Here is a 13,209-nt window from a genome sequence, read left to right as displayed (position 1 = left end):
CTTTTCAAAGCATTTTAGGAAACAAAACACTAATTGTCATAGCTAAGTCATAACTCGTCCATACTAGTGGAGATGGACTATTCAAATAGTTTTTTGATTTTGCGCAGAGGTGTACACTTTATCTACTAGCTCGAGTTATGTAATCCCATTGTCGTGAGATCTGAGTATCGAAACTCTTTCTTCCCCTACACGACTTTCCCTTGGTGGTTGTACTGAGAGGAACACAACTACCATCTCGCCCAAACCAGGACGACAATGGTTTCCTTTCTTTTCCTCCCGATGCTCCACAACCACCAAAAACCCTTGAGTTTAGCCTGTGCAGAATTGGATTGAGTTGCTAGTCATACAACCTCGAGTGGTTGCGCTTTCAGAGTTCAGGTAAGGAGTAATGACAAACCGGTCCATATGCGAGACGAGACAATCTATAATGCTCACGCCTAACCCAGATGAGCTAACGTCTCTTTGGGCCCTCGAGTCGTGAAATCTTAACCATTCTGCTCGTGACAGTGACAGTGATAATCGTTCACTTTATTTAAAAGAAAATTAAGTTTTGTTTGTAAAACTCATACCTTTTTTCCAAATCCTTTGTAAAAAAACAACTTGTAAAGAGTTTATGGATGATTCGCGGCGATGTTCAACAAAATAATATAACACACATATAAAAGCAGACTAAGGGATTGTGTTTAAAATATAGGTAATTTATTTATGTATCAAAGTGATTCAATGAGCTTATCGTTGTTTTAACTGGTGAAAAGGTGAGATCTCACAGAACTGACTTCTAGCTTCACTGTCTGGCATAGACTCGTGAAACTGTCCTTCACGAGACAACACGAACTATCCAATAACAACGTGGCACAAATAAGCAAATACATAAACCATCGAGTATATCAACAAGTATTCATTATAATGGTAAAAAAGGTAGAGGATGGATGGATAGAGTTTTGAGTAGAGTTTGTGTTAACGGAGTGAAAATGATTACGCGAAGGTATATCGGAAGACACAGGTTATTGAAACAACAGTCGTTTCCCTAGCTTAGTGCAAGCCATGGTTTGACAAAAAAAAACGAAATGCCAAGGACACGAAGCAGAAGCACAATTTCTGTGCCTCGCCTTAAGAGGATAAAATGGTAATGTTCTAGAGAAAGCCAGTTCACAGGCTTTATTTATCGTTTATCCATGGAACTTCCGGTGCCAGCGGCGAGCTCGTAAATCTAACACTATAGAGGGAGTGAGGGACAAAATGCTTGAATGCATATCCATATCTTTTATATTGAAACACGCTGGACATTGAGGCCTCGGCGCTTCAGGCGTACGGTGGAGCCTTGGTGTCAGGCAATTTTCAAAAGGAGAAAAAACACACGAGCCAAGGAAAATATTTTTTTGGAAATTATTGTCATGAAATAAAGCGACTACGTCCTTGCACCAGTCCAAGGCCACATGTCTGCTGGCTGGTCCTCATGAAGCTGGGGGGCTTATTAACAAACGGGGGTTTCTGTCAGTGGTGTTATGTGCAGTTCTGCAGTAACAAGTTGCAAAATGGGATGAAAGTATTTCATATTTTCATAGCATGCACCAGCTCTTCTGTGAAATCGACTATAGTTTATCGCAGACAAGAATCAGTTACATATATATCAGCCGTCTGATTGCTTGTGTGTCGAGAAATAGAGCACTAAAACTGTGCCAAAGCCCTTCTGTATCCAAGACAGTTCAGGCCATTCCCTCATGAAGATTGACAGCCCCAGACAAACCTAGCCTACCATAAAGCATCCAAGACTTTCTGCATCTGGACATAAAATTAGCGAACAGGTGAAGAGAAGAAAATAACCAGTGAATACACAAGAAATCCAGCCAGAAGGATCCCTCCATAGACAAAAGCCTGGGATGACTGCTTTGGATGACTATATTCAATGCTACAGCATTTCATCTTGTCTCTCTCGTTAGCTAGAACACGTTCCACATACCTGTCAAGAGAAGGGGTAAAGGGTAAAAATGTTTCGAATGAAACAAAATGAAAATAATGAGTTTCAAAAAGATAGCACAAGAGTAGCCAGGTGCGAATATAGCATCTCTGTATAAACATACTGTTGTGTAAAAATAGTGCTTTGCAGGATATCGGTACTGTTTTGATATGCATCGACCAGCCGGTGGTCATACAATAAGGAAGACAAGTCCACGAGTTGCCCTTCAAGTTTCTACAAGGGGCACCATAGATGAAGGAAAATCAGAACATATATATGCATTATTTCATCATGAAAGTACACTTATGCAATGTATGGTATATAATACTTACATCCAGGTATTCTTCTAACTTCTCAACAAGATCATGGGGAAAAGGCTCCGGTAGATTGGTTACCTTCTTATAGAATTTCTCTACCCATAACTCAGTGGTGGACTTGTTTTTATTACCTTTCACAAGTTCTCCTAATGGCGTCTTAAGATGCTCTGATGCAAAAGATTGGACAAACTGCACCAGACCAGAGATAGTAGTTATACTTTCTGTGCATTTGAGGAAATAAGTGAATAAAAGTAGGCTGAATTGCATGTAGGACCTCTGATGTGTCTCTTATTTTGCGAAGAGCAGCATCGACTTGAGCATAAATTGTAGTTCTCTACACACAATAAAACATGGGTTACATAGTGGATATGAAAGCACAGAAGAAACAATTTATGCCAGTGAAATATCAACAAACTAAAAAAATAATGCGACCATGATTATACAGTAAGCATAATACCAAGATTTGTTGGATTTAGATAATTGGATGCATCAAATATCCTGATTCCTGACAGGTCGAAAGCCTCCAAAAGGTCACAGGAACACAGTACAAGTGTTTTTGGTGGCTGGAATGGCTTGCCTTTTCTGGTTTTCTCTTCTACTACTACTATTATAACCAATGTGAGCTACAAATAAAGCTGTGATAGCCCCTAATAAATGCAGGATATTACTCAACTAATCAGCATATTACTTCCTATTATTCCATGCTGAAATTTAGCTAAAGTAAATGCTATGAAGTATGAACCTAGACACGGGATTATTTCCAACATACCCAAGTTATGTTGATCCAAAAAATTGAAACTGGCAAACTCAGACAGAAACAATTGGGGCATAGTTTGGCCTCGTTTTTCTTTGTTGGTTTGCATACCTATGCACTGTGCAAACCATTGGAAGCATGAACAGATTTTCTACTTTAAGCTGCACTTCGACATAGGAGCATTGAGCATTGACCTCCCTCGCTCCCTGCCTACTCATTGTACATATCATAGAAATAAAAAAATTGTTGTTGATAACATTACCAGTGCTACATCCTGAAGAATTTGACTGATCTGTGAGGAGTTCGAGAATGGTCCAAACGGATGACAGCCTGCAGCCCACAGCCAGTTCACTACATGTCTTTCATGAATACGTGATGCTCTTTCATATGGTGCACTCAGACCGCCAACTGCTGATGCCAGACCAGCCAAGATGTGGCGCTGTGCGATAGATGGAAGAGCAAACTGCCTAGTCGTTTCTGACACATAGCTGTGACAGCAAAGGGTGATATAAAGAATTAAATATAGAAGCAACTTGAGCAATGCAGTACATACAAGAGTTCATGGAATATCTTGCCCGACAAAAAACACTAAAATACCTTAGAGGAATCTTTTCATTGTTATGCTCAAGCACAATAACAACATCTTTACTTGTCCAAACAAGACTCTCCTCTTCCATGAGAAGTTCAGCATCGACACCGGCCAGTGATAATACAAAACTGAAGGTTATTAAGAAAAAGGGTCAAATTTTAGATCATTGTCAGAATTAAATTTTGAGGCATGATAGTTTGATTTTATAACCATGTTCTGCTAGAGATGGAGAGATAGAGGAGGAAGAGGTGCCTGTCCATGTAAATGAAGCTTACACTGGGATCACTCTGGTCCCATAAGTTCTGTACAGACTTCCATGTTTCTTCTTTCCAGTTCCTCTCCTTCCTTTATTATTTTTGGGCATGTAAGATTCCCACAAGGGCCTGTGCTTAATAGAGTCTTTTACATCATCTTCTCCATCAGTCCAATGCTATAGCCAAAGACAAAAAATCACAATAAAAATCCATAACACTATAACAGCGCTAATATAGATAGAAGTAGAAAAATATTTAGTATAGTCTCATGAAACAGATGCTAGCTTGTAGGATATATCGGACAGAACATATTATGCACCTGCTTTAGGAAGAATCTACTTGAGAGAGAAGGATTTGCAACTTCTAATAGACCAGCAGACAGCACATCAGCAGACCGCTCCATTTCCTGTACATGTCAAGAGCACATCATTTCTGACTGCGGCTGCAGCTTCTTTAGTTCACGCTACAGTATTTTGTAGTTATAGAGCTGCAGCCACAGCAAGTGCAGCTGAACACAGCCATTGCAATGCTGCATTCAAAATTTAAGACAACAAGAAATTTAGACCGATCTTTATAATTCTCATACTCAGCACCATCTTGAAACTGAGTTTTACTCAAGAAACTCGGTAACACATCCATTTGATGGTGGCTTTTTTACATTTGGTGTGGAATGTCTGTTATTTGCACTTGATTCAATCATTTCCTATTACAAAATTACATAATCAGAAAGTGAAGATTATGAATCATATAATTGTGTTGTTTATCCTTAAGGCATGATTAAACAGCTATATGACAGATGGCCAACAGGTCAGGTGAACCCAAGCCTACTTTTCTGCGTCCCACATTCTCATTTAGACATTAATAGATGCAAAATGTGAAAATTGGAGGATGAAAAAAATAATAATAATACTGCCAGAAGTGTCCATTTCATTTAAGCATACAGAAAACATACAAAACCTGCAGGTATATGCACTAGCAACGATTGGTCTGCAGTTCAAACATGATCACATAGACAAAGCCAAAATCCAACAGACCTCTTTAAGTATTGCTCCATCCAAGTAAGTTTTGGTACGGACATGAAACCGGCCATCACTCTTTGTTTCATGAAGAGAATGGCTACGTGTTGCTTTGGAAACTGCAACAGCTAACTTTTCATGCTGGTGCAGCGCATGCGAACCAGAAATTATTATTACCTCCTGACCAGGGTGGACCATCTTTTTAACCTGAAAAACGTGAACTAAGAAAATTTGGAGGGTGCATAATGGCATGTAACAATCCAGATCATGAGTTGCAGGAAAATAGTTTATATATAATATGGATCCTAATCAGCAAACCATATGTGGTTCTTTGCTGTACAAAACCAACAAAAATATAATCTGTCCAGGATAACCACCAAACCATAAGTGGTTCTTTGCTGTGGTACACTGGCAAGGAAACTATGAACCTATGTAGTTTCAGAAACATAAAACTCATACAAGAAAACTCAACTAACCTCCCTTTCTATAGCTTGAACATCTATACTATAGTTATGGCCTTCTTGAAGAATGTTGTACCTATTGTGGTTCTGTAGCACAATAATAGGTACAAGCAACCTCACTGCCATGTCAACAGTTTCAAATCTGGGATGCAAAAAAGGTAGAATTACTGAATTAGAATAATTAAAAGAAGATTTTGTGACCTCTAAAGCATGGGTTGAGCTAGATATCATGAATCGCATGGCTAACATAATCTAGAAATGCCTTGAGTTAGCATAAGTTGCAATTCATATATAACTTGTTCATTTTTTTCCTTATTTGCAAAGTTAGCCATCATTTGTGTTGTCCTTATTTGCAAAGTTGGCGACATTGATGGACTAAACAACAAATATAAGATGCCAATCTGTAATTCATTAGGTTAGGTGATAAATTGTTAGACATTTAGTACAATCATACAAGATAGTGACCTAGTTAGCCTGCACGTTAACAGGCATATATATGCATGAGGAACTAAAGACTATTGGCCATACACAGGTACCAAAGTAGCATAATAATGAAAATTCTTTGGTACTTGGGACCATCACATGTTGAAAAGAAAACAATACAAATAACAAACTGCTTGCCGTGAATACTTCATCCAATCAAGATAAAATATTCCGACCATTTCAGTCATTCATCAAATAATGAAGAAACTTTGAATGAAGCAAGGTATTTCTACTTTCTGAAAATACCTTATATCAGGAGCTATCACATGCTCAATGGTAGTTGCAATTGCACCTCCGAGCTGCCCAATGAAAATATCTTGCGTTGAACTAGCACTTGGGGCAGCAAGTCCTCTTGGGAAGATTATTTGTGACAGCCGTGGCATTGACCTATAGCTGACACTGCCTTCTTCAGTTTCTATTTTCCCATATGTACAAGGGCCCGCTGAAAGATCTATTACAACAAATCTGCAGAGGCCAATCAAGTGGGAGTTTAGAGCACAAATAATTTAAAGCTGCTTGAACAATTGAAGTGCATCATTAAAAGAAAACAACTCCAAAGTGCAAAGAATGATGGTCTGGTATGGCAGCTCTACATAAGCACTCCTTATGGACAAGGTCAAACACATGAAATTATCTATGGCATGCAAGTAAATTTATCATAAAACAGTGTCAACTTTTTCCTTGTTCAAATCTCGACTTTGTCCCATATAGTGGAAACTGTCATCGCTTCCTCCTCCTCTCTCTGCACAGTTCTAAGTTTCTCGGTTTACCTATCCGTTATAATCATTGGCACATGGTAACGACCAAATAACACAAAATAAATCTGAATTTTAGCTAGTTTTACAGGCAATTAAATATGCAAAATACATGACTTTATAAAGTAATCATGGAAAACAATAATCTAAATATTATCTCCGCTACATAGCTGAGACACTAATGGGAATGACTACAAGGTGGGGGTGTGGATATAGCTGCAACCCGATCACGCAATTCGCAAGACTAGACATATCACCTTGACACCTTCCCTTGAAAGGCCAGAAGTTCCCATGATAATGTAAAGGGGGTGTACCCGATGCTTATTTTAAGAGAGGATTCCCTGTGTGCCATCAAAAAAGATGCTCCCCCATCTCTACAATCAAAAAAGTGTTTCCCTATGGTACCAAAATTCCAGTTTTTTTTCTGTCTCCAGACCACTGCCGTTTGTTATTGCTGACTTGGACTTAATTGGATGCCAAAAGACCAATTACCGCTGTGTGTTATAGGTTGCTATTAGATTCTGTTTCCCTTGGAGGCATGGACGCCAGTCAGAACATTCAGGCCGATGGAGCACTCAAGTCGGGGGAGCCCATGAGTCTGTGCCGCCCTCCCCTTCAACGCCACTGCGCTGCCATCAGGCGCTGCTCCAACCAGACGCTCTGGCTGGCACAAGTGCCCCATCGGCTCACTCTTCTCCGTCCATGCTGTGATGCAGTCACCCACTGCTGCGATAGCTAAAGCCCCCATGCCCATCTGTGCCATCACCCCAGCTCCACAGAGTGCATCTCCCAGCCGATCCTGGTCAGCACCTCCTTTACCCCTGCCGCTCGCTCTTCTGGACGTGGCCAGGAGGAAGTGTTCCTGGATGGGTAAATGGGAGGCCCAGTGCGGACGACGCTGGGGCACATGGTGGAGCTTCTCACACCCCCGTCCCTAGAGATAGGTACTTCCACCTAAGACAGCGTCCCCACAAGCCTAGTGGTTAAAGGCTTCCGAGTAGCACCTCCAAGTCCCGTGTTCGATTCCCTCGAGGGCAAAATTTTCGGCTTGGTTAAAAAAATCCCCTCGTTGTGCCCCATCTGCTCTCGGGTTACGATATCCGCGCCACCTTCCGTAAATTATGGTGTTCTTGGAGAACCAGGGCAAAGTATCAAAGATAATTAAGCTTGTTCTGCTAATATTCCAAGGAGCTTTTGTAGAATTTGTTGTGAGCTTCTGGTAATGTAAGAGTACTAATTTCTAGTAGTGTTGTTGATTTGGAGTAGTTTCTTTCAATCCTGCTGCTACGCCCTACATAGAAAAGCAGCAGCAGTGCTTCATCAATGAGTGGCACTGGCATACAAGGGAAATGAAATCTAGCAGCATCGTACAGCACAGAGGCAAATTGGTCTTTTCTCAAAACACCCAAGCCAGCAAAAACACATGGAAGTGGTAGTAGAGGTAAAATAAAATTTGTGGCACCAGAGGAAAACACATTTTTTTGTGGCAGAGATGGGAAAGCAATTTTCTAATGACACAAGAAATTCTCTCTTATTTTGACACAAGGTGGAATGAAGGGACCCTTGCTTATTTTGCAAGGAGGTTAATTAGAACCAGGACCTCCAAGACAAAGTGGAGAGACTCAGCACTGTGCCAGGTTTACCCTCCAACTTCCCATGATAACAAAAAGAAAATAAAAATTTGCTACAACATCTCTACTATATTTAAGTGTGAGTTTCTTCGTGCGTCGCATCCTCCAGCGAGCGCAGCGAGCGAATAAGGGGGTGTTTGGTTTCTAGGTACTAATTTTTAGTCCCTTTTAGTCCCTAAATTGCCAAACACATGAACTAAAAGAGGGATTATCTCTATTTTATTCCTTTGTTTGCCAATTTAGGGACTACAATGGATTAAAATGGAGGGACTAAAAATTAGTCCCCAGAAACCAAACACCCCCTAAGTTTCCCCTCCTGCACGAAATATCCAAAAAAAAGGGGTGTAGAGGATTCGGACCCTACTCACTGGGTATAAAGCGCTTGGCTTCTACCACTACAACTCATGTCTATTTATGTTATATAAAAGAGAGATAATGTAAATATATACATATTCTAATAATTTGAAAATAAAAAATATAATCATGTTTGAATAATATCTCATTTAGTAAGGTCTACCTATATGATATATAGAACTCGTAGCAATGTACGAGCAACTAACTAGTCTATGAGCCTATTTGGTTCAGCTTTTTTCTGAGGACCTTTTCTGAGAATCTGGCTGTACAGAGAATCTGAGTATCGTGGAGATTACGTACGGAGGAAGATAAAAGAGTTCATAGGGTTTAGGATGTAGAAAGTGACGGATTCCTACTATCGCAACAACTCGGTCGATTCCATGTTTACGTTGATTTTGGACGGTTTTGATTAAAGTGATTATCATAGAAGCGGACTAAAAAGCTAGGCATTTGGCAATCTGCAGCAACTTCTGGTGGCCAGAAGCTGAAACAAACATGGCCTATGTTTAACAGAGAGAAAAGAGAAGGATCCACACTGTGCTTGGTGGAACCTGATGATAAAGAAGCAAACCAGCCTTACTTCTAATAGAGATGTTAGAAGTAACGAATACACGCACACCCAGTTGTTTTTCTATTTCATGTTTCGGGAATGAAAAGGTGTTCCTTTTATTTGATTTGCTACAGGATTTCAATGAGAAAATTCCATATTTACCAGTCAAAACAGTGGCCTTTGCGGATTTGCCATGCTAATTGTGGGTTTTGAAAAAATGTCAGTCAAAACATGTGCTTCTTGTTTTCTGTCATTTGACCTCTTTTCCCTTTATTTCTCCTAAAACCAGCCACTCAGCATGGAAAAATTGCCCCTAGAACAAATTCACAGAACCGAATCAAACGATCAATCAGTTTTTGGCTTGTCACTCTGCCGCTCACTTGGAAGACTGTCGTCTGCCCTCTGCCGACCAGGCTATGAACGACCCACCCAGCCTCCCGCCCCCCCTCTAAAATCCATGGATCGGGTTGTTCTGGTTTCAAGGTCGAGCAGCTTCAGGAACTCACCGAGGCCCATGGTTTCCCTCTCCAATTTCGCCAGTGTGTAGCGCAGACACTGGGTAGGGTCATCATGGGAGAAAAGCAGCAGGCTCTTGGCTTACCAGATGGCACACATCACGGTATTCCACAGCATGTCCCTGGCACTGGCGGCATGCTGCCTGTTTGCTGCGTCTGCTGCCTCCTAGGACACGTGCTGCTGCCTGAACCTGTAGAGCCACAGCACCTTGTCACCTTCTAGCGACGGGGAGACAAAGTGAACGGCCAATCGATTGTTGATTCGGTTACAGGTGAGTAAATTTGCCCCAGGGGTAATTTGTCCTTCTGTGTGGCTAGTTTTAGGAGAAATAAAGGAAAGGGGGGAGGTAAAACGGCAGAGGAAACAAAAAGCACATGTTTTTCCTGGCATTTTTGCGAAACGCACGATTAGCATTACAAATCTGCAAAGCCCACTGTTTTGGTTGGCAAATATGCAATTTTCTCTTTCCAGAAGATACATACCTACACCTTGCTGACATAACCCCCGCCTCATTTAGTGTGTGCAACATTTTTTACAAGACTCAAGTTTCCTAGTTCATTGGTCACAATGGTTGGTTAAGGAGACAAACTAATTATATGGAGTAACAATAACAACTGATACAAATTAAATGGAAACATACGACCATCTTGGTGGTGTCCTTGAAGCTGCGTAATATATATATATATATATATATACATATATATATATATACACGATTGTTAAGACTTAAAAGTTATAGCGCTAATACAGCCATTTTTTTGTAAAAATATGTGATTGTACCGTGTAACTGTGCGATTGCGTGATGGTTCACATCTACACATCATGAAAATGGTAATGGACACATGTCAAAAAAAAGGAAAAAAAATGGTATAATTTCATGATTGTTATGAAGTGAAGCAGTCAATACTTCAAAATGGCAATGCTTGTTTGTTTTCCCGAGATTACTCTTTGAATCACTCCTGTAATGACCATGCAGCCACAACAGAGTTAATTTACTTCTAGTGGTGAAGAAGTAAAATGTGGCTTAGAAGCACATGAGCTTCACTAACTTGTAACAAAACAGTAGCAGAGTAGAACAAGTATCACCTTCCAGAACTTAGCCAAACTTGAGTTGCCCCACCACCATTGTAACGGTAACGGTAAATGTATTCTGCTTCTTGTTTTTTTAGTTCTTGTTCTGTTAGTCCACCAATTGTACCATACATTAAACTATCGAGATTAACTTCTTTGTTTCGAGGATCCATTCTAACCTGCCAAGGAAAATATGTACCATGTTAGTTACAAATCTCAAAAGAACAAGAAAGGAAGACGAAGATGAAGAGCACTAGTTTTGTCCTTAGTAAAGTCAGGATTGTGGAGCTCGAATCAAAATCTTTTAAGATTCAGCTCTAGATATTTCCCAGATGTTAGAAAAAGTAAGGCAGCTGAAAGGACTATCTAAATGTCCTTTGAGAACAAATTAGTTTCAATAGAGGAAATTACTATAGACTTTAATCTGTAAAAGGTGAGAGCTTCACCTCTTATTAAGGATACATTTCCCCTCTGGTGGATTTTTTATTACAAATATCTAAAAACAGTTGTTATTATGCATATTTCAATAATTTTCTCAACTTCTCAAGTACTGTTTCCTATAAAAGTACAGTACGATGGAACAAGATATTGCATCTTGACTCCTATATAGCCATGAAGGACTGCACTCTCTATAATCTAAAATTTACATGCATGCATCAGACTACAAAGTACAAACAGGAAACGGACAATACAATCAAGAGGAATGGACGAATGGTACAGGGTTTCACCTTATCAAAATTAACAATAAATATCGCAACAGGAACAGGCCTATCCATGTCATTTGCAGGATAACCAGGCTCCATGTCAAAAATGAATGAGTATAGCCTCTGAAATATCGATTCCACTGCAGTCGCTTCTACTTCAAATAGAGGCAATTCCCTGCCATATTCACTCTGTGAGGGACAAAATAGTTAGGCAGTGTATCTGTATCATGACAATTACAAACAACTGTTAGTGATCACTCTATAGGAAAATAATATATTCATGCTTACATCTCTTGCAATTCCTGCAGGTTGCATGGCCTCCTTCAGTGACTTCTCGAGAGATATCAGCTCCGGTTGTCCAGCCTAGAAAATTGCAATGGGTGACGATAGGATAACACATTTGTGAAAAGAAATTCATTATTATCTAAATGAGGCATTACCGATATAACATTGTACATAATATGATGCTCGATATCAATTGGCTCCCCTGTCTCAAAGCAAGAGGGCCTGTGAAGTGGGAAACCCATTTTTAGGAATTCTTCGAGCTTGTGCCCATCCAAAGAGTATCTATACCCTCCATCACCATTGAAACCAATAAGAACAACATTAACCTCAAGAGGCACTTGAAATGGAACCTGAAGAAAATTCCTGGTGAGTTAAATAAACATGGAAAACATATAAAAACAAAGGCAACAACACACATGTTTCAGATAAAAAAGAAGGATGGCAGTTCACGATCGTTGTTTAGATTACAATAAGTTTGATGTCCTTTGTTGCTATATAAAGCACTAGCTTAACTGTAACAACCTCTCGATTACACCATAACACTCCAGGTGAGCACCGCAATCCTCATCCTCGATTCCAGATAAGATTTGTAAAATCATATCATGTAATTAAACTTGTACACTGACAAAAAATCTGAATACATTGGCGCAACACACTTCATAACAAAGCTGTCAATCTCGCAGATGATAGATGAAATCCAAAGGGCAGATCGCACATAGGGAGCAGAGTCATGAAGGACTATGCTCCGATTCAGCTCGAATCTAGTCGAATTGTGCTCCTATTCGCGGATCGCACTAGTACACGTGAGCCATGGATGCGCCGGCAGAGTGGTCTAGTGTGGAAGGCGAGGGAGCGGAAAAGAGATGGGAGTACCTCTGCTCGGGTGTGGAGCATGCGGCGGACGTCGGCGCGGACACTGTCCTCGACATCGTGGAAAGCGCCATGGTGCCAGTGCGGGTGCCCTGGGTCCCGGCGGAACGCCTCCCGCCGGGGGGCCGAGGACACGACCGCAGCGGCCGTGAGGACGAGGAAGAGAAGGAAGAAGGGAGGCCCCATCGAAGGCTGCCCGGAGAAACCCTAGGCAAGGAATTCTGGAAGCTTCGCCGACGCAGTATACTGGAGGCAGCAGTGCAAGGGCGCGGAAGGTGGAGGGGAGCAGGGCAGCGGGCGCGCGGCGGCACCACGGTCCACGGCGAGCGGGTTGTCTCGCCCTGACGCCCTCCTCAGCGTGCCCGTTGCTTTGAGATTGGTGATGTGTTGACTTAGGTGGTGTGGAGTTTAAGAAACTCAAAAACTATATTCCTCCTAGAGACAATTGCATTTTTAGGACTCTAAACATTATGCTTCACACAAATGCCATTTGAAAGATTTTCTTCACAAAAAGAGACTACAAACATTTTATAATTGATTACACTATCATTTAGTATATATTCTTCCTTTTCATAATATAATCTTATATATTTTTTCCTCTAACGAGACGCTTTTATCCCTCTAGTTATACGCACTAAATGA

The 13,209-nt window shown here is 40.7% G+C and overlaps 1 protein-coding gene across 1 annotated transcript; it reads right to left on the bottom strand.

Moving 5' to 3' along the window:
- Positions 1-1,536: 1,536 nt before the first annotated feature.
- On the bottom strand, positions 1,537-13,004 carry LOC103634577 (uncharacterized). The gene is made up of 16 exons (XM_008656825.3): positions 12,571-13,004; positions 11,853-12,047; positions 11,701-11,775; positions 11,437-11,601; positions 10,724-10,887; positions 6,078-6,296; positions 5,364-5,490; positions 4,906-5,094; positions 4,191-4,277; positions 3,893-4,047; positions 3,626-3,745; positions 3,291-3,516; positions 2,549-2,608; positions 2,290-2,463; positions 2,082-2,191; positions 1,537-1,960 (listed from the first exon to the last, which is right to left on the bottom strand). The coding sequence occupies exons 1-16, from the start codon at positions 12,751-12,753 to the stop codon at positions 1,795-1,797; spliced, it is 2,415 nt and encodes an 804-aa protein (XP_008655047.1). The 5' UTR covers positions 12,754-13,004; the 3' UTR covers positions 1,537-1,794.
- Positions 13,005-13,209: the final 205 nt, after the last annotated feature.

This window comes from Zea mays, chromosome 1 (assembly GCF_902167145.1).
Source record: "Zea mays cultivar B73 chromosome 1, Zm-B73-REFERENCE-NAM-5.0, whole genome shotgun sequence".
NCBI lineage: Eukaryota > Viridiplantae > Streptophyta > Magnoliopsida > Poales > Poaceae > Zea > Zea mays.
Note: the sequence above shows the minus strand (reverse complement) of the source record. Positions and strands in the feature narration are given on the sequence as shown.

Excerpts from the sequence above, each read along its gene's own strand:
- LOC103634577 (XM_008656825.3), bottom strand. The coding sequence starts at position 12,753 with ATGGGGCCTCCCTTCTTCCTTCTCTTCCTCGTCCTCACGGCCGCTGCG. Across the intron at positions 5,095-5,363 it reads TTCAAGCTATAGAAAGGGAG|GTTAAAAAGATGGTCCACCC; the intron begins GTTAGTTGAGTT and ends CACGTTTTTCAG. Across the intron at positions 3,517-3,625 it reads AATGAAAAGATTCCTCTAAG|CTATGTGTCAGAAACGACTA; the intron begins GTATTTTAGTGT and ends TTGCTGTCACAG.